A 22,947-nucleotide genomic window follows, 5' to 3' on the forward strand; every position below is an offset into this window, starting at 1 on the left:
TACATACATGGTGTGTTGTGACTTAATTTGGTGAGTTTTCTTGCTAGCAAATTTTGTGTGATAGACTCAGGTAGCTGATTGCAGATAGATAGATCTCTAAGTGAATCTGTGATTCTGTGAGCAACTAAATCTGCCTGCCTGTTTTGGGTAAAAGTTGTTTTTTTTAAATAAAAAAAATCAATATTTACATAAACATTTATAATATTTACATACAAGCCACGCCCACCCAGTCACATGACCACCAAACCATGCCCAGTCAGCAAGCCACGCCCACTCAATCACATGACCAAGCCACACCCACAAATTAGGCCACACCCACAGAACCGGTTAAGAGATTTGAATCCCACCCCTGTTGACAACCCTGATATAAGGGATACTACAAATTGAGTCCTCTGCCTGAAGGATCTGGGATTGTTTAAAAAGACTGGGGGGGGGGGGTATGATACATACTTTTCAAATATCTAAAAGAAGGCAATATAGAAGACAATCAAGACCTGTTCTCTATCATCTCAGAAGGCAAGACATAAAAATAATTAATTTAAGTTGCAGGAAGGCAGATTTGATTATTATAAGAAAAAAAAAACATTGTTTTGGAAAATCAATAAAATTTGTTTAAAAAAAAAAAGAAAAAAGAAAAAAAACATCACTAAGAGCAATTTGAAAGTGGAACGATTTCCTGGAGACATCACCAACTCCCATCAGTTCAAGCAAAGAATAGGCAGCCATATGTTGGCAATGCTTGATCTTGGATTGTTGCTCTTAGTTTGGGGTTAGGCTCAATGTCTAAATGGTCCTTTCAAACTACATGATCATATGCAAAATCAACAGTATACCAATGTTTAGGATTATGACCGTTCTCTTATTCTTAGCTTACTCAATTTCGTTGTTCAAAACAAACCTGAGATGGGAAGATAAAAAAAGACAAGTTGATGTAACATATAATATCCTGAATTTGGACCTATTTATATTGTCTAAAATATGTTCTTGAAAAGAAAAGAGGACTGTTCCAAATATCTTGTCTGGTCTCCAATTTCTACTAAAATGAGTGCAAATGTGTGATAGTCGCCAATGTATTAAAAAAGACAACATAATTAATTCCTAATATTTATCATCTTTGTTCTGTAAAATCTACTTTGTTCTCCAGGAAGAACATTATATTACACTAAGAACACCAGTCACTTCAATGCTGACTGGAAATAAATCTAATGTGAATACTCTGGGCATGTATAAGTGAAGGAGCATATATCAAAGTTTGGTGACAAGCCATCACAGAATTTTATCTCCTCTATCAAAGTAAGCTTAGGAGGAAGATATCGATTATCTGCAAGACCTTGCCAGAGGCAACTGAATATATTTCAGTTAAGTGTTTTATTCTGGCATTATCAAGCTTATCACAACCACTTGGTACAATGGTTATAATGCAGTATTGCCAAGCTAACTCTTCCCACACTCTGGAGTTCGATCCTGACCAGCTCAAGGTTGATTCAGCCTTTCAAGGTCAGTAAAATGAGGACCCAGATTATAACCACAATTTAATATACAAGTTTAGCTTTTGATTTGCATTATTCTTAGAATGTTCAATATTAAGCTGAATGTTTAAGTTAAAACAACAAATTCACTGCTCAATTCAATGCAATGGGCTTTCTGAACAATTTCAATTTTCCTCAATTATGCCATTTAGAATTTCTACATAGCCATAATAAAATTACAATTTATCAGGTAAATTTAATTCTCCTTTGTGCAAAATCTTAACTTGAATGAGTAGCTAGAAAAAAAACTTACCGGACAAAAATAAGTATTCTCTACTATATGATGAGCAACCACACAACTTTCTGAAGAAAGAGACATTATAAAAAGTAGTGCATCACGAGCCTGTTGGCCAACAGTCCCTTCCCGATGGATAAAAGGAATCAAGAGAGAAAAGATTAGAAAGTTTGCAGCTCCTTGGTCCTCACTGGTATGGAAAAAAAGTTCCAAAATGGACGGATCTTTGGCTAGGATTGAGCATAGCTGGTTGAGAAGAACCACCAACTCTACTTCAACGAGTGGTGTGGTAGTTCCTGAGCAAGAACTCAGCAACATCATTAATGGTTTTAGGATGGGTTTGTGATGCAGCAGCTGCTGATGAGACTGTGTGACAAGCATTTCATACATTTTCAGTTGCTCAATTTTCATCTCATCAGTGAATTCCCGCCTGAGGCTCCAAAGAAAGAGCTTTTCCATGATATTCTCTGTAACCACAAACTCCAGGATAGGTCCCATTGCTGCATCTTTTGCCTGTTCTTCAATCAAAAGGAAGAGCATGTGCTCTACATAGTTCTGCACAGTGCTGGCCTCATCTGGAGAAATTGTCCCATATTTTGCTTGAATATTTTTTAAAGGGTCATGCTTCTCTAAAATTTTCACAACCTATGGAAAAATTAAATAATACATATTAATAGGCACTAAATATGGAGCCAGTCTTGCAATCTTTAACTGTGAAAAACTGCCTTTATGGACAAATATCTTCATAATAGTTCAGAACATTCCAAATAAATCATAAAAGGCAAGCTATGGATTAATGAGTAGAAACAGCCTATGCATTACTTATCTGAAATATCTTTCCCAAAATGGCTAATCTAACCAATTATGCAACTTAAGAAGAGTAGCCCATGACTCAGTCGACTCACCAACTTATGACCATGTTGAGCAACTAAGAATGTTCTTGGTCATCTGAATTTTAATACCCAATATCTACCTAGCTTCATTTATGGGCAAGTACATTTAAAGAGTAAAGGTTCAGTTGCTGAAATAGAAGATATAAAAATACTAGACTGATACTAATGCCCACACTGAAAGGTGGCAAATATAATATATGTGGGCATTAGACAATACTAATTAAAAGTAAACCATACAGGATTCGGAAATAATATATTGCACAGAAATAATATATTGCGTGCTTGAAATATATTAATTTAGCCTTTCAGCATAAGCAGTCTTTTGGTGGATTTAACAAAAATAACCCAGCAAAGAAGTGAACTGCCCATGAATATTCAAAATACAATTATTTTAAAAGGACTTTACTTCACTTGCAATAAAGGATAGCAATCTTAATTAGAACATGAGTTTATTCAATTGGTTGTTATATCCCTAATATACAATTATTATTTTTAAAAAGCAGTAAGTGATACAGTTTTTCAAAAGTTAAAAAAGATATGCTTGGTGTCAGTATCATACAAAATGGCTTGAACTCTGACAATACAAGCAAATATCTGATGGTTTAAATGGATTCCTAACAATTAAATCAATAATGAAGAGAAATAAAAGAAGAAGAGTTCTCAGAGCTCCATTACCTGTGCCCAGTGGGTTTTAAACACTATCATGCATGTTTCTGGATCAACTCCTTCTAGGCTCACAGCCTGATAGGATTTTTTCCCACTTGTACCTGTGGACATCATAAGCTCTTCAATGGTCAATTCTATTAGGCCATATTCAATTTTCTTTGCAACATGAGAAGCAAATCACTGCATAGCATGTGGATAGACATCTCTGATCTGCAAGGAATTCAGAATAATCCAGATAAAACATGTGGACTGTGGCATAGATATAAAAGCAATGGCTCTCAAAAATGCCTGGAATAACCTATAAACATGCTCTGCTTCCATAAACAAGTCCGTATTTCTCATATATGGCGCAAAGTTTGGCACTATGAATGCTATATAATTCTATGATCCCTTTGCAGTACAAATGAGAAGATACTACAAGAAAAGTTATCAAAAGAAGAATACTGTAAAGTCTAGGTATAGTCCATTTGGATTCTTGATTCATAGAGGTAAAAAGCTTTCAATAAAATTCTGCAGAATGTATTAACTGGACAAATATAAAATGGAACAAAAATTAATTTGCAAAGTCTTCTTTTCATTATAAGACAATACTGTTTGTTTAGACAATGAGAACAATTATATCCAAATGTAAAAAAAAAAATTTTTTTTGGCAAAACAGCTACTGCTGTAGAAATACTTAATTTTTCTTTTCAGTAGTGGCAAAATGTGTGAAATTACACCATGTTAACTTACTCTGGGTGAAAGCATCACTGTACCGATAAGAAAATGTTATTATAAAAACAGAAGTTCTTGTATTTAATCAAAGTATCCATGTATGTTCATATAAATATAACATGTTACAGACTTAATATACTAGAGACAAAGTTTGCATAGCCAAACTATTTATGCAAGCTAAGTTCCCAACCCTTCCTTCTTTTCCCATTTGTGCAAGCGATATTCTTTACAGTTTGAATGGTTGTTTGCCACTCGAAGCTACTGCTACTAGGAAAGAGTCGCAAGAGAGGAGGGAACAGAAAACATCTCCAATGAAGTGTTATTTGAAATTCAATTTAGTTTATTATAAATCTTTATGCTTGAATGCTATTTATACATAAACAAAAACAAAATATATTTTCCTCATATAATATTCAAATGAAAGAATACTGTACTGTGAAAGTGCTGGTCTCTCTCAAAAAAAATATAGCAAAAACTTGGTATCTTGATGTATATCCATTTCTCAATTTCACCCCCCAGACATGTATTATTATTTAAATAATATAAAATAATGCTTACAGCTATATATCATTAGAAATTCATATTTCAGTTATGAACAATCTCTTTATCTCTCAATTACCATATTTGCCTGAAAGGAAAACAATCCTGAATTTATGACAAACCTCCCCTCCTCTCTCCACAAAACAAGGAAGAGTAAGAATCGCTTGGAAAAATATTATTCAAATATTATTCCTCTCCAGTGCCAAGTTTCCCTATCTTGTTAAACTAGGACATTGACTGTAGCTGAAATTAATATGGAAGTTTTCTTCATTCTACCATAAACTTGTACATGTTTAGGAATGTATATGTACATGCAAGTGTTTTATGTACATACATTTGTGGGGGTGGAAAAGTCTTATTTCTTCCCACCCCACCCCTAAAAATCAAATATAAAGATCATTTGAATTAGATACCAGGCTAGAAACAGGAGTCCGTGAGTTCTAGTCCTGACTTAGGCACAGCAAGTTGGGTAACTTTGTACTACTTGTCTCTTTGAGCCCTGGGAAGAAAATAATGATCAAATCAAATCAAATCAAATCAAATCAAACGTTTATTGTCAATGCACAACATGTGTACAATGGAATTGAAATGATAACCCACTTCTGAAAACATTTTCAAGAAAATTGTGTGAACTTAGGCAATCACTTAACAATCTCCATCTACATTTATGATTCCCTCGTGCTCAGGAGAATAACAAAAATGGAGGAGCAAAACAGATTAAAGGTAAGAGGAAGAAGTACAGTGGGTAAATTGAGAAAGAAAGGGGGGGAAATACCGGAGATGGATAAAGGAAAAGACAAAGAAGGAAAGGAAAGAGAAAAAAGTTTTAAGAAGTACAAATGCTGGCTGGAAAGGATCTCTCTGTAAAGGATCTGATAATCAAAGGATAGACTCTACAGGGAAGGGTTAACTCCATACCTTCTAATGAAAATGATTAACACGTAAGGTTTAACATTTCTTCCTATGACTTGGAGGAAATTCTTTGTTTCAGTCATATACATGAAATTCAATTAAATGTAGCTTATATTGACTGAATGATATATACTCTACTGAAAAAAATTCTGTTGGAGGCAAGGAGTTCAAGAGATGTTCCCATTTGACTTCCAGGTTGCAAGTTTTAGCCAGTCAAGGCATTTTGTGAGACACTCTATGAGCATTAAGAGCTGTGATGGCACAGTGGTTATAATGCAGTACTGCAGGCTACTTCTGACAAATGCCGTTTGGCAGTTTGAGTCTCACCAGCTCAAGGTTAACTCATCCTTCCAGCCTTCTGAGGTTGGTAAAATGAGGACCCAGATTGTTGGAGGCAGTATGCTGACTTTGTAAACCGCTTAGAGAGGGCTGTAAAAACACTATGAAATGGTATATACAGGGGTGGGATTCTACCAGTTCGCACCTATTAGCTAGAACCGGTTAACATTCTAAGCAGTTCTGAGAACCGGTTGTCAGAAGAAATTACTGGCTTAATCCTGTAAGGAAGGCAGGAAGGAAACATTCTGGTGTTGCTTACAGAAACTGCCTCTCTGTTAACCCTTATTACATTCTTGGCAGGACTAGACTTCCTGTCTCTGGAACTTCTCTGGAGTTTTTCCCCCTCCTTTGCTGGTACTTTGCTTGTGTGGAGTGACCATTCAAAGTTACAATGGCACTGAAAAAAGTGACTTATGACCATTTTTCACACTTGCAACTGTTGCAGCATCCCCACAGTCATGAGAGGCGTGCCTTGATGTGAGTGATATTGAGTTGGCCACACCCAGCCAATAACATGACCACCAAGCCATGTCCACCCAGTCACCTGACCACCAAGCCATTCCCACCACCTAAGCCACGCCCACAGAACTTGTTAAAAATTTTGAATCCCACTCCTGGGTATGTAAGTCTAAGTGCTACAGCTATTGCTATCTCAGTTTTCTCCACTTGATTGAAGAACTAGAATCTTTTGAGGCAAAATTGGACAATTGAAAGAAACTGTCCCCTTAAGTTCATCACTTTGTGTATGGATAACACTGGCATTGGTCCAAATCACACAGCAGTCCTTCCAACTACAGAAGGTTGCTCTCTTTGCTCTTGTTCAAAAACTGGAAGAAGTACTTCAGCCAACTGTCCAGTCCCATCTTGCTGAAAATCAGAACAACAGGGTTGGAAGGGAACTTGGAGGTCTTCTAGTCCAGCCCCCTGCTCAAGCAGGAAACCTATACAATTTCAGACAAATGGTTGTCTGAATGAGATCTAGGGATATTCAGAGGAATAATTTTTTAACAGGGCAAGCTTTTCATCTTAGTCAGCTGTGATGTTCACTGCTCCTTCTATGTTCTCTACTAATGTCAGGTCCAAAGAAGCAGGAATGACACGTGGAGTTCCTTCCAGTAAGTTTTTTACTGTTTGCCTGTTAACAGAAATCAGTTTGCCTATTAACCAGACTAAAACACTTCTCTGCGTAACGGTTAGCTGTACTTTGCGATTTGGGGGGGTGGAGGGGAGTCCACCTTTTCTCTCTTCCTGCCTAACAGACATTCTAAGCTCCACTGTTTCTTCACTGTCTAAGAAAGAGCCCCTCCCTTCCTCCAACTGCAGACTCCATTCCATCCCAGCTAATTCACAGGGTTGTTTTTGTTGTGGGGAAAATACGAGTATTAGATGGGTTCTCTGCTTTGAATTATTTGCAAAAATAATAAAGGTGTGATAAACAAACAAACAAAATGCAGATAATCCTTCACTAATGAGTCTGGGATCTTTCGTGTTGAGCGAAATGGTCATGAAATAAGATCCACGTGACTGCTTACCAGACTGTTGTTATCAATGATGATAATCCCACCATTCCTGGCTGTGGTTGTTAAGCAATTGTGGGGGTTGTTGAGTTGATGGGAATCCCAGTAATGAGTGCAGGGTGCCTTGGATGGAGGCACGGGGGAAGTCTCAGCCCCCGAGGGACAAAGGCACTTGCCTAGGGCATCCTGTGCTGCTTATCTTATTACACTGCCTTGCTGCTTGCTGACTGGATTTTGGCTCTTGTCTCTACAGGCTGGCTGAAACAGTTGCCTGCTGAAGGACGTCATCTCTTCTCAGTTCATGGAAGGGAACTTCTTCAGTGGGAACCACATGTGGAAGGCAACTCCTTTCATGAGGTGCAGGAACGGAGCTCAAATCATCAGGATCTGAGCTCCATTTCTGCATCCTGCAGGAGGATGTAATCTCTCTTCCACACACAGAAAGGAATGCCTTTCAGTAGGGCGCAAAATCAATTCAAATCATCAGAATCTGAGCTCCATTTTTGCACCTTGTCAAAGGAGTTCAGCTCGCTCTGGCAGGCAGCTCTTTCAGTCAACTCCCAGGGACAAGGGAGAGTCCTCTCAGCAAGCAGCAACAATTGCTACCTTCCCTGCTAGTTTCCCAATTGGTTTTCTGAGAAATCTGGCAGGGAAGATTGCAAATGGTGATCACATGATTACAGGGTCTCTTGACAACTGAGCATAAGTCTGAACAGGTTACCAAGGACCAGATTGCAACCACATGATTGAGGGGCAGCAGCGCAATGGTCTACAACAGCTTGAGGTACTTTATGGGCCGTAACAACCCATTCTGAGACCACTTTATTTTCAAACGATCATTAACCAACTAGTTGTAAGTTGGGAACTACCTATAGTTTCTCCATTCTTGTCTTTAGTTATATAGCCTCTTTATGAAGACTCTGTTCTGGATTCATCTTCAGCTTTAGTTGTGAACATCCCTGCTGCTATCTCTTTGATATGGAGGCCCATCTAAAATGGAAGCGCTGAACAGAAACAGGTTATTTATTATTTATTAATTATCTATTTATTCAGATATTCAAATCTGAGAAACTTTCTGACCTTTAAAAAATTTTCTTGCTTCCTTCAGCCTGAGCGGCTTCTCCTTGTTTTGGGATTTCGTGTGATTATTGGAATTAATCAGGTGGCTTTCTTGTTATAGAAACATATTCTCCGCTGTTTCCAAAACACATTTGTATGTGTGTTTCCACTTGCACCAAACGTTTTGCCAGCTGGCAAGTACTGGCATCTGAGGGGCATTCTCCTTGGTTCTTGTCTCTTCTACCTTGTTGGTTAGTGCTATCTGTGTTGACCATCTTGGTAACTCCAGTGGCTGATTCTCCTTTTTTCCTCCCCCTCCCTCCCCCAAATTGGGTTATGGAATAAAATGGTAAATGTTGCTTTCTCATGCCCACGTTCTTATTCTTCAGGGCTGAAGAGAAGGATTTATCTTTATCTTTGTTTTCTACAAGGAATGAATCAACTCTTCAAATAGCTAGTTCTCTCAAAAAGGCATAACCACGAGGTTGAACTCTAGACTGGGGTTCCACCTTCCAGTGTTTGAGTAACAAGCCTCAGCATGTGATAGTCTAGAACAGGGGTCCCCAAACCCTGGGCCATGACCCACTACTGGGCCTTGAGCCCTTCATAACCGGGCCATGGAAATAGTGGGCAACTTGTGCGAGCAGCAGGCAAGCGTGGGCATGCATGCTCCATTTGCGTGAGTGGTGGGTGTGCATTTTCACTTGCACAAATGGATCTGCCCACAGCTTGTGTGGAACCATCCCCTCTCCCCCACCCCCCTGGTCCATAAAGCTGAAAACGTTGGGGAATCCTGGTCTAGAAAAGTTTGGGCACAACTATAAACAATACATAAAAATGTCTGTATGTTTGTCTTCTCCTGTTCTGAATACTTTGTTGATATTTTCTCTTTATGTTTGGCTTCTGGAAGGTCAGCTTTCCAGATCACTGAGCTCTGGCAACGACAAGAGGAAATAGCTGCAATCCAGATTTCTCAGTGTTTCTGCTTCATTTCAGCAGTATCGCCAATATAAGCTAAACTGGATCAGTAAGTATCTTTCCTCCTGGTCTTGGAACAATAATTTATGAAAAATTATTACGGACTCATCAGTGCTAATCCACCACTGCATGATCTTCTTGTCTAAAAGGAGGATGTACCTGTGTACCTGTGATGACCCAGGTTGGGATACAAAACAAACACAGTCACAGAAAACAGGTGAAGCCCCTTTTATTCCTTCACTTTGCTTCCAAGCTCCGAATATCTTTGATGGAAGACAAAAAAACTCCCACACAAATCTCCCACACAAAGAAGGAAAAAAGCAACATAAACCAGGCAAGATAACACACACTAGGAAGGATGCCAAATTCACAGAGATATTTATACGCTTTGTTTCCACCATTTGCCAGTACACAGGTCCAAACTCTTATTCAATTGTCACACCTGCAGCCCATGAAGAGGATCAAGGCCCTCTCCTCCTGAGTAGACCACATCTCTCCCTTATCCTCTCCTCCCTGCGTGCCCTAGGATGAATAAGGGACGGGCCTGGGTCCTCCTCTGACTGCTCAGCCGGCCTCTGCCCTTCCCCAGCCTCTTCCACAACCTCCGGAGCCACACTTCCACTCCCTGTCGGCTATTCCTCCTCTCCCTCAGAGTCAGTCTCCACCAGGGGCATGACAGTACCTCTTGCCAGTGTAGAGGATGCCCTAATTTTGGTAGTTGTTTTCATTCCTTCCTACTTATACCTTTGAAGAAGTTTGGAAGCAACATATTTCAAGCTACCATTTTAAGTCTTACTAGACTGAGTCATGTTTCTCTTGACTCATTATCAGATCTCTTCCACGTTCCTCCAATATCCATAGCTACATCCATAGCTTCTCAGTTCTCCCTCCACGTTGTGTGGTGGGGACAACACAGATTTAACCCAACTGACCTTGCTTGGGCCTGGAAATCTGACAGCTACCAACTTTTACCTCTGCAATGATTCAGCCAAGAGAGGAGTTTTTCTAATGCTGTTCCAGCTGTGAAATGTTGCCAGTCTTGCAACCACCAAGTGTCTTTGGTCAAATTAATGAAAAGGGCCAGAAAGAATGCCTTGCTATTCAAATCTTAAAAGTTATGAATCTTGCTTCATATACTGCACAGTATAGTCTTTGTAGAAGTACCTTGATCTTAGACCATCTTAATTACTGTACTGCTTGACAGGTATGTTAACTAAGATAATACATTATGATCTAACATTATGAAAAACAGACACCCAAGAAAATATGTACGCCCATTCTGCCAATATACAGATTAACCTTTTAGAGAAGCATTGCAGTCACTCTGGATCACACATAATAAAACCTTTTTGCAACTAATTCTGTGTTAATTATATAGAAAATGTAGGCCTAGAACCTTGGACCTCCAGATACTCTCCCAGCATATAAACAATTATTAAAATAGCCTGTGAATGTGGTAGTTTTAAATTGGTATCATGTACTTGTGATATTTTTAAAAAATGCTCTTAATTTTGCTATCTCTTAATTTTACCATTTGTGAGTATGCAAGTAGGACTTACGGGAAATCCATATGTCAGTTGGCACATAACCCAAGGAAATATGCATTTGATTTAATGTTTCAGCATCCACACCCATATGCATACTACATTACGTTTTGCCCTTTGAATCCAGATCACTGAGCAGTCCTAATTGCTATGGTTATCTTGGGGGGATGGAGGCTGAGAGGTTTTCCTTTCTATCTTTTCTGCAACAGAAAACAGAACCTCTTCCCTGCCCCCAATTATTTTATAAGACACACCATTGGGACACAGATTTTGAACAGTGTAATAGCCTGTGTGTGTTGTGCATGTATCTGGCTCTGTTAATCCTGAGAAATGAGACTCGAGGATGATCTGACAATTAAAATCCCCAAGAATCAGAGCCTTTCAGCTTGAACCAACATGATATAGGCAGGGAATTCATTTTTTGTTTCAGGTTCCCTGAGGAACCTGCTCAATGAATGAAGAAAATACTTAAATAAAAACATGCAGGAATTATAGGGTAGCAAGGCAAGAAAAAAATAAGGGTTCCTAACTTAGAATTGTGGGGAAAAAACCCTCATGCAGCCTTGGTCTTATTATAAGGAAGGATGTATTAACAAATAACTCATTGAGAGAGGTGAAAATAGATTGGCATGTTTATAAAAAATAAACAGTAAATATTTCCTAGCACATGTTAATTGCTTGGTGTATACAACATAAAAAGATTTGTAATTGCGGCATCTGAATATCTAGGTACTGTATGTGATCACAGTAGCACTCTTAACTGGTTTCCCAAGTGCTAAATGCCAAGGGATAATATTTTTATTGTTATACAGCAGGGGTGTCAAACTCAAGGCCTGGATCCAGCCAGTGGGGTGCTTAGATATGGCCCATGGGGCTGCCCTGGAACCAGCGAAGGACTGGCCTGCAGTGCCTCTGCCAGCAAAAATGGAGCTCTGTTTTCGCTGGTAGAGGGCTGTAGGAGGCCACTGCAGCCAAAAATGGAGCTTGGGAGCCTGTTTTCTCTGGCAGAGCACTTGGGCCACCACAGGCACCCCCGACATGAGTGATGTTGAGCTGGCCACACCCACTCCGGGCCCCCGAGGTCAAACACAATCCTGATGTGAACCACAATGAAATCGAGTTTCACATCCCTGTTATACAGCAGCTTGAATCTATAAATATATAAATGTATATATTTGCTAAATATTACTGCATTACTGTAACAACTACGGGCTACCAAAGTGTAATTTTCCCTTTCCTATTTCTGATATTTATATACGAATTGGATCTTAGAAAGGAGTTTACCTTTTTCCTTCTTTGACAGAGTCTAAAATATATAATTTTGATCTAATAGTCACTGTATTTGCTATGTATGGCACCTGCAACACTATTTTACTATCATTTATGTAACCTCTACTGAGCAATTTCCTTTTCATATTGCATAGAGATCATGCCTATCTCAAAATTTCTATTGCTAAGCAAGGCAAATGATTGTTAAATGATTTTTGCCTCATTTTATGACTTTTCTCTTGCCACACTTGTTAAGTGAATTACTGCAGTTGGTAAGTTAGTGACACAGTTCTTAAGTGACTCCGGTTTCCCCATTGACTTCACTTGTCAGGTCACAAAAGGTGATTACATGACCAAGAAAACTGCAGCCATCATAAATATGAGTCAGTTGCCAACTACCTGAAGTTTGAGTTAAGTTTAACTACTGCTGCTCAGCAGTGTGGTCATGTGATACTTCACCTAACCACCCATTTGCTTAGTGATGGAAATTCTAATCCCAATTAGGTTCATTTAATACCTAGACAGGTAGTCCTTAACTTATGACCACAATTGAGGCCAAAATATATGTTAAGTGAGAAACTTGTTAAATGACTTTTGCCCCATTTTATGACTTTTCTCACCGCATTTGTTAAGTGAATGACTGCAGTTTTTAAATTAGTAACATGGCTGTTAAATGAATCTGGTTTCCCCATTGACTTTGCTTGTCAGGTCACAAAATGTGATCACAGACTCTAGGGCCCTGCAACAGTCATAAATCTGAGTCAAGCATCCAAATGTAAACCATGGGGATGTGACCATGGGGATGCTACAACAGTCATAAGTGCAAAAAATGATCATAAGTCACTTTTTTCAGTGCCATTGTAACTGTGAACAGCCACTAAATGAACTGTTGTAAGTCAAGTACTATCTGTATAATATTTGCTTCATCATGGTTACATTCCCATTATTTGGATTCATGCCATAACACTAAGCCAAAACCACATTTTATAAACCATAATTATCTGTACATTGCTGAGTTCCCAATAATTCATGATTATATAAGCCAAAGCTTCAGAACTAAATGTGTACCTGAGGTATTTGTATACTACATTTTATTAGTGCCCTGTATGGAAGGTTAAAATGCATTTCAACATCTAGAATATAATGATAGAGATTAAATATATGTAGTCCTTGCTTTGTGGTCAATTGGGACCAGTTGACCAAACAATTATGAGATGAAGTGGCTACCAAGGGAAACCATGACTGTCCTTATGACCCTCCAAGGTTGCAATTCTGAAGACTGATTATAAAGTTTTATCCCCATCATAATTATGAACTGTCTAAATGAGACAGTTATTAAATGAAGATCACCTCAAGATTTAGTAATGGATTATTTTTGTTGCTTCTGTTTTAGCCAGTTTTTTTTCTTACAAAGATTCTTTTGGTCCAGGAATTAGTAACAGTGAAAAATTGGTGTGCGTTAAAGGAATTTATAGCTGACCTTTGGGAAGCTATGCAAGAGCTGTTAGGGAGGGACTAGGCCAAGAGTTTACACAGTTCAGAGATGGAAGGAACTTTGAGAAAGAAACTCAAATACCACTTTGATTTTAATATAAAATGATGCTGAGTGTCAGGGCTCCAACAAATCCACCCTCATTCAAATCAGAAGTCTCTAGCCGCATCTCAGAGAAAAGTAAATTGATTTATTAGGAGTGGCCATGTTGGTGTAAGCTGGATGCAGCTGATACTAAGTTACATCATACATTTCCCCCTTGACCCTGGTCTTCCCCCCACCCCCTGGATGTGACTTCTCTAATGAGACACATCCTTCTTCAAGAGTCATCCATCATACTCTCCAATAACCTTCTTATGCTCTGGCAACTTTGGGCTACCAGGGTGATTATCTAGGCATTTCAAGAATATTCCACTCCATTTTTTTCTGGCAGCTAAAAAGACAAAACAAGTATTGTTTTAGTTGACACTGAGATAAACTATTTCAAATAAAGTGCTTCAAAATTCTGCTCCTGAAAACAATAAAATGGCTTTCTGGAATCACTAGAGCAGGGGTGTCAAACTCAAGGCCCGGAAGCCAAATCCAGCCCAATGGGTGCTTAGATTTGGCCTGCGGGGCCACCCTGGAAACAGCAAAGGACCGGCCTGCGATGCCTCTTCCAGCGAAAATGGAGCTCAGGAGGGCTGTGGGCAGCCCTCCTGAGTTCCATTTTTGCTGGAAGGGGGTTGCAGGAGGCCATCATAGCTGAAAACAGAGTATGAGAGGGCCATGGGCAGCCCTCCCAAGCTTTGTTTTTGCTGGCAGAGGGTTACAGGAGGTTGTCATAGCCAAAAATGGAGCTAGGGAGCCCGTTTTTGCTGGCAGACCGCTCAGGCCACTACAGGCACCCCAACACAAGTGACGTCGAGCTGGCCACACCTACCCCAGCCATGGCCCCTACCCCTGAGATCAAACACAACCCTGAGGTGGCCCTCAATGAAATTGAGTTTGATACCCCTGCACTAGAGAGTTTCTGTTTTGTTTTGTTTTAGTTGTTCTGACTGCAACTGTTCATTTTATTTGGAATTCTGCTTTTGCTGTACAGTGTTGGTGTTGGTGTTTTTCTAGAAACTGATTTTTCCGAACACTTGGTTTCATTGGTTTAAAAACGGAATTCATTAAGAAAAACCCTATCTGTAAGAGTGAATCGTCACATTGCTACACCTTGCGTTCCAGAAAAGACACAAGGTTTGTCGTGTATTCATGGGCTTTAGGCAAGAACACAAAGCATTTCCTTTCTATGTTTCCTAGGGCAGCTCTGAGTCGGAAAGAGTTCTTGTTAGAAGAGCTAAGAACAGTCCAGCCAGACAATTGGATGGAGGTCAGCAAGTTCAGTTTGAATAGTAACAGCCTATTTTAATTAAGTATCCATGACTGCAGAGTCTTCAGAAGATGGTTTGTAACAAACATCAATTTCCAGACATCATTAGTTAACAACTGTGTAATAGTAACCTTTATAATAAAAAAGAAAAATGAGAGCTATAAAAATATACTGTATAACATTTTATGCTATCCCAAATACCTTCCATAATCTGACAAAACACCTCACAAAAAATGACTAGCATGAATAGAACTAATGACAAACAGAAGCATCAAAAGATTAGGGAAAATAGAAGTTTGTGCGGCTCTGATAAAGCTGCTTCTGGGAATGAAAAGCACCAAAGTTGTGGGTACTCCACACTGGAAGTTTTTAGGAAGAGACTGGACAAGCATTTGTCTGAAATGGTATAGGGCTTCCTGTCTGAGCAAGGGATTGGATTAGAAGACCTCCAAGGTCCGATTCAAATCTCTTATTCTGGTATCCTGAATATAGTCAAATTGTGGATATTAAATCCAATCCACAAAGACCAGACCAATCGCTATATAAGCATGGGAAATGAACTGCTCTAGGCAAAATTCTGTATTCTTACTGACAAGGTTTCCTGCATCTAGAGATATATATTGTCATAGTAACACGGACACTACACAGCTATCTACCTGCCACAGTTTTCTAAATTATTCAGCATGCCAACACTACAGTGACACTGTGTGAATGATCACATTCATTAATAGAACCCTCTGCAATGAAAACAATAATCACATGTCATCTAGATTGATTGCTATTTATTAAAAAAAAGAGGATGGAAGGATTTGCAATGATAATTGCATCAATAATTCTAAGTGAAAAAATAGGATGAAGAAGATAGTAATGCGCTAAAATATTTAAAAATTTGTAGTTTCTTCTGTACTTAACCAGAAATTCTAAAAACTAAAAAAAAAAAATCAGCATTTTTGCCAACACGCATCAAAAGTAGAACACGTACTTTAAAAACCTATGATCATTCTTTTTAACATAAAATTCAGAGGTAGATGTATACAGTTTTAATTCCGCAGAATTTAGCAATTCTGAAATTTAGCCTCAGGAAATCAAATTATGCTGAAAACATGCAGTGAAAAAAAAAATGTCCAGAAGGTCTGGAAGTTGTAAAATGATATCCAAATACTAGTAAGTGTTCATGAAAAATGAGAAAGCAAAACTGAGAAGATCAAAAGACTTGCCTGAATACAGGGGACATTTATCTGCTTGCTGGACTCTTGAAAACTGCCATTAAGATACAAAGACACACTAGAATATTTACTAGCACGTTTTCAAAGCTAACTAGATTATTCTGTGACCAGGCATTCTCTCTCCATTTCCATTTCTTACACTAACCAGGAATGTTGAAATAAGAAATGTACTTGGAATATTTTTAGTCCATTTCCCCAAAAATAAATACTTGGAACTCTGAGACAATTAATGTTACCAGCATTCATAATTTGCTTCCCCCCCAGCATGACTTTTAAAGTCTTTAGCAAGATTGATTCAAATGGGAGCAGTAGCGATATAAGAATTCCAGAAAATAAACTCTTTTCCATTTAAATATAATACATCTATGCATATATAAGTTTGGGGAATTTATTAATCTGTGCTTTATACAACTGCTTGAAGTCCTGTAACTATGAGAAACAACTCTTACACATGTGCCTTTTTCAGCATTTGTTAAACAAGTTACACAGTGCTTCTATATGCAAACTACACCTATATTTTAAAAATTCTCCAGCTATACAACTATATTTGAAGCTTAGCCACTGTTTCAACATTCTCATAGTATATATAATTTCATTTTCATGATTTTTATTAGACTCTTACTTTCAAAGCATGTGTTTCAAGTGCAAATCTCTAAACTTTCCTCCAGCAAACCCTAAATTTAGCTGGTTCAAAATCATTTTACATGTTTACCTTTAGTTTGCTAGAAGTTTCTTCTTTACTTTTCTTCCTCCAGTTCTATAACATTTTTTTAATTTCAATCAAAATTATGTTTTCCACCTCTTTTAATGAACTATTACTTGCACTTTGTTCTGCATTTTGGCTATTACCTTTTTCTCCCTATATACATTATATAAGATATCTGTCATTTTCTTTCTTTCAGTATTCATTTTCTTACATGCATTTTTCCTTGTCCATAGCCTCTTTCTCTTCATCATTATGCCAAGCATCCATCTTCATATTTTCCATTTTTATAACTTAACACACTTCTGAGACACTCTATAATGTAATAACTTTCATTTTGTTCCAGGTGCTTTATCCAACTTTTTTCATTACTTTCATTTTCCACTAATTCTTTTGGTATGTTAATTTATCTGCTAATATCTTTTGCTAATGCTTGGGCCATACACAATTCACATTTTGTTTTCCACCCATCATTCTGTATTTATTCCAAACAACATGCTAAGGATCTATATACAAGTTTTCCATTTGAAGAAACCGAATTTCTTTTCCCCAATCTCCGGCAAATCTTTTCCTTCTCAGCTACATTTTTTTCTATCCTTAAAGAAGAGCCCTAATTGTTATTCTACAACATGCATTATTATACTAATACTCCAACCATTATATATAAAACAAAGCTTGGAAATTTGTTAACTGTAAAATTGAAAATAACTTCCTATATTCCTCCTTATTCTTCATTAAGCCTTATGTTACATTTTGTTTATAGACTCAGAGAGATAGTGTCTGGACTAGGAGAAAGAAAACCTGGATTCTAGTCCTCCCTCAGACATGGAAGATACCATAGTTGGGTAACTTTGGGTCAGTCGCTATCTTTCAGCCTTAGACTGGATAATAAAAAACATAAAGGGAAGTTGTTTTTGCAATCTTATTAAGCAAACTGCATGAACCTGTCTGAGAAGTCACTGGGAACTTTAATTCAAAGGCATCGGCTACTTAATCTTTGTTCAGCTATTTTATAAGGTTTACTGCCGTGTAACTTTAATATCAAACTTCTCTCATAGAATAAAGATCATTTATATGTAGAAAAATGCAAAAAAAGAGTCCTCAGTTACTCAATGAGCCACCTTGACTACAAAGCTGGTAATATATATAGCAACTATTCTAGAATTAGTATTTAGACTATTTTCCCAGCAATAGTTTCTTCATGTTCTTTACACTCAATCATTACAAACAGATGTTAAAATGATAGTATAATCCAAATCAAAAAATCAGTATTTCTCTGATCAAAATTAAATTTTCTCCCTCAACCTACTTTTATATACTACCTGGGATGTAAAAGGTATTGCATTGGAACTTTTTTATCTGTCAGCATAATTTGTAATATCTCCCAATAATCTAGAAAATACCTTATTTACCTGTCCAAGAGTGAGGTTTTATTATAGGAAGATTACTATTATTAGAAAGTAAGACTTTACCTACTTCGTTCCATCTAACCACTTGTAGCCAATTTGTCTACTATTAAGAATTTGTTTGTTTTTAATTTGTACTTTGATTTGTAAGGCATAACAAATCTCAAGCCTCAGTAATATAAGCAATAATTTTTCTTTACTTTTTTTTTCCTGTGGAGAAAGAATCTGTGTGCTTCAAATAAAAATTAAGATGAAACATGAATAACACAGCCTAGTTTCATGTTCATATTCTGATTTCAATTCCAACAATGTTACCCTATTCACCTCCCTTTTTATTAAATCTATTCTCATTGAGTTGGAAATCTCAAGCGGCTGCACATAATTTGGTGCCTCTGATCTATATACCACTGTGATTTGAACACGAATTTTCTTTGGGCATCACTCATTTCATCATATTTATAAGGACTATTTTACCTTGAACCAACAAGTAAGTGTGTGTGTGTGTGTGTGTGTGTGTAAATACAAATTGTATCCTAATCAGAGGTGGGATGTAAATATTTTTACTACTGGTTCTGTGAGCGTGGCCAGGTGAGCATGGGTATGTGACTAGGTGGCCGTGGCTTCTTCTTTTTTGCAGTATCCCCTCCCCCCGTGCTCCATTGTTGTTGTTGTTTTGCCTCCTGGGCCTCAGGGAAGCCTCCTGGGAGGCTGTTTTTGCTCCCAGGAAGCTTCCCTGAGGCCCAGGAGGCCAAAAATGGAGCACAAGAGGCTGCGCAGCTCCCTCCTGTGCTCCATTTTCTGGCCTCCTGAGCCTCAGGGAAGCCTCCTGGGCGAAGCAGTAAGATAGAGAGGGGGATCCCGGCACAGCTGATCATCAGGAGGAAAAAAAAAAAAGAAATACCAGTTTGGCCGAACAGGTAGCTGTTTTTTTAACTGCTGGTTCAGCTGAATGGTAACATTTTTAATACCAGTTCATGTGAACTGGGCCGAACCGGTAGAATACCACCACTGATCCTAACAAATAATATTTCCTAAAATGTGTTATCCCAATTTTGTTATCACTGAGTAGAAAGTGATGCAAGAGTAATCTGCAAATTTTAATTAGTGTATCCATGTGAGAAAAACCCTGGAACACCTCAGGTTTTTGCAAGAGCAGTTCTCCTTTTTTCCTTGTTTGAAAATGAACATCTGTATTAGGGGTGTCAAACTCACATCATCACAGTGGTGTCATGTGATGTATCGTGACTTTTTTCCCCTTCACTAAACCAGGCATGGGCATCTGGCCCATGGGCCGCTAGTTTAGCAGTCCTGATCTATATAATAAAATACCACATTCATCTGTATATTGGAGTTCATATACAAGCTAAATCTACTTTAAACTGCTTTAAACTGCATGCTAATCATAGTTGTCTGTGGAGGACAAGAGGTACATGACTAAATACCTGTTGTGAAACAAAGCTTGTCCACCTACATTTTTATATGATGATTTTTATTTATATTTATTTCTTAAAGAAATGTATATAGTCATCTTCTACCAGAGGGGCTGTGGCCACAAGCAAAATTAAAAAACAAAATCTAAATATACAAACAATTAAAAGAATTTAGCTTAAGAGACCTAAATCTCTATGCTGACATACTGTATCCAGACACATCCACACCCGCACCAGAGCACCATTAATATCATGGCCCCTAGTCTTGGGGAAAGCCAGACCCTCATGATCTTCTGAAAGGCAGGCAGGATCAGGGCTTCTGTATTTTGGGGAGAGGCTCAACACAGGCACCATGACAGAGAAGACATGCCTCTTATTAGGATGTAATGCTACTTCGTGTCACAGACAGTTCATGTCATGGTCATATAAGCTTTATTACTTTGGTGTTATTATGGATAAGAAAGGACCTTTATGGTAAAGTTAAAAGGAAAACAGGAAAGTTTTATGCATTATTATTTGCCCTTGGTAACCTGTAAGCATCAATAATTATTAACCCAATTTTCAGATAATAATTTACAATTACTGATCTCCTTCATGCTAAATAATGAAAACTACAATACAGACATCAAACAAGAATGCTAGTTGAAGAATAAAATGGGAATTTGTCCCTCAAAAATTATTGTATGAAGACCTCAATAATACATTTCTTTATATCATAAAAAAAATGGTGAATTTAGTTGTTTTCTTCTTCCCATGTACAGATTAATCTGTTCTGGTTCGTAGTTTTTATAGCCCATCTGCAAATATTCCCATAAGCCTTGAGAAACTTAATCTAGTGTACAGATGGTTTAAATCTCACAAAACTGCTTAGCTTTTGGGAAACAAAATATGCAGTCCTGTGCCATCGGGGCAACAGAAGTGTATACTGAACTATCCTGTGTAAAATTTTATAACTATGAACTATGCCAATTTTTGATGGCATCTATATAACTTTATACTATCACTGAGATATTGCCTTAAAAATATGAACAGTAACATCCAAAGTGCAATGAATGCTCTAGTGAAAGCCTGAAAGAACAATCATAGAACAAAATAATTCTATCCTTAGAAATAAAATAAAATATTTATAGTTCATAATTTTGTATAGCACCCATCAATAAAATTGTCAGCACTTATACAAATTTACATATTTCTTAAATTATGCATACATAATAAAAACCATAAAAAGAATAATAAGACAATTATCTTAAAAGGAAAGGGGGAAGGCAAATTTCATCAACACGGTATCACAAGAAAAGGCAATATGTAATGTTTTAGACTAAATCACAGGCAAAATATCTCTCATCATGTGATAAATATATAAGATTTCACCCTTTTTCTAAACCGCTCCTGTATTTATCAGTATTGCACTTCTGCATTTGCTGCTGATAAGTCTTTAAAATGATTTATGGGCTTTTTAGTGTCTCATTCTGTGTTACAATTGGGGACTATTAACCAAATGCTCCCATGTGACAGCACATCAATTTGCAGTTATTTCTGCTTTTTGACATTTTCTACCAGATCAGAATGACTCGTTTAAAACACTGTTTGTTTCTCTTTGAAAGAAGATAACAATGCTTTTCTTTCCTTTCTTATACATAATTGTAATAAAGTTTCAATTAAACTGTATTCCTAAAACAGCAGCAGTCATGCTGTATGTGCTGTATGTGCTGTGAAATCAGTTTAACTTTGTCTTGAAAAATCAATAAAAACTGTAGTTAGAATTGGTAAGATGTGGTTTATACAAAGCATTAAACAATATAACATTTACTGATTATATTTAAGAGTGATGGGTTTGCCTATAAAACGTAGCTAAATTTTGGTTTGTCTATAAACCATATCTATCATTAACTATAAACCATAGATAATTAGCACAAGTTATGAATTCATAGAAAATTAAAAATTAGTCGACAACTTTTTGATTTATCTCAGTAAAGCTGTGTAACAGCATAATATTTTAAAGAGGAACCATACCATACCATAAAATAAATATGATTCTGCTAGAGAGTAAAATCTCAAAACAAGTTGCTAAAAATACATTCTATGCAAGCTTGTCAATGACTACAGAGACCATAGGCAATGGCCTTGCAGGACAGCCACTATGAAGGGAATGGAGCTTGAGCCAGTGAGGAAGATAATTTGAGAAATTAAAAGGTCTCAAGCCCCACCCTAGTTCACATGAAGACCAAGGGAGGAGGGATGCACATTCAGACTTGTTACTATTCTGTTACTATAGCTTTTACAATCAAAGCAGTCCCTACCTATTTGGCATTGTTTCTTAGTATGGTCCACTTTGTGGGGCTGAAAAGTGGCTACTTCACTCACTTTGCCAATAGCCTTTTCATTTTGTTTAGAAGCAAACTAAGAACATTATTTTTCCATAAGCTAGTATGCAATTTAGGATCAGCACTTTTGTGTTATATAACCAATTTGGTAAGCTTTGCTTACTAAATCCTAATAATACCAATTCCTAAAAAGAAAAAATAGTGTGTGTGTGTATATAAAGAGAGAGAGAGAGAGAGAGAGATATTATTTTAATATCACAAACTTCAAATTCAATTTTGATAGGAAGGGAGGAACTGAATGCAACATTGTTCTTAATTAAGAACCAGTTTGTTGTAGTGGTTAAGATCCTAGCCTAGACATCTGTGAGTTCTAGTCTTGCCTTAGGCATGAAAGCCAGCTGGGAGACTTTGGGCCAACCATTTTCTCTCAGCCTAACTCAGCTCAAAAGGTTATTGCTGTGGGGAAAATAGGAGGATAAAGAAGTGTTAAGTATGTTCACTGCCTTGAGTTGCTTAAAAGTAATAAAGGCGGGATAAAAAAAAAAAACAAATAATACACACGTAAAAGCCATAGTTCAAAAATAACAGTAGATTTACACATAATTAAAGCAAAATGGTACAAGTGGTAGTGCTCAAATGCATAGCAACAACATGATTTAGGTACGGTAAATTAAAACTGGCAGAGAATAAAGAATGTTAGGGAGGATGTCAATACTCTATGCACAAATTAGGTATCCAACAAATGAAAAAGTGAATGAATGGAAAAACAAAAAATGAACTTTGTTGATCAACAAATGGATGATCGTATCTG

The 22,947-nt window shown here is 37.5% G+C and overlaps 1 protein-coding gene across 1 annotated transcript in view; it reads right to left on the reverse strand.

The window, feature by feature from the left end:
- The window catches only part of FHIP1A (FHF complex subunit HOOK interacting protein 1A), a 70,160-nt gene that overhangs the window by 39,192 nt on the left and 8,021 nt on the right, over nucleotides 1-22,947 (reverse strand). The window contains exons 2-3 of the mRNA XM_026698143.2: nucleotides 3,333-3,533; nucleotides 1,783-2,409 (exon numbers count right to left, since the gene is read on the reverse strand). Coding sequence (XP_026553928.1) covers nucleotides 1,783-2,409; nucleotides 3,333-3,437 — 732 coding nt within the window. The 5' untranslated portion in view covers nucleotides 3,438-3,533. The remainder of the gene's footprint in view (nucleotides 1-1,782; nucleotides 2,410-3,332; nucleotides 3,534-22,947) is intronic.

The sequence above is a fragment of the Pseudonaja textilis genome, chromosome 6, assembly GCF_049901715.1.
Source record: "Pseudonaja textilis isolate UNSWEBS1 chromosome 6, rPseTex1.2, whole genome shotgun sequence".
Lineage (NCBI taxonomy): Eukaryota > Metazoa > Chordata > Lepidosauria > Squamata > Elapidae > Pseudonaja > Pseudonaja textilis.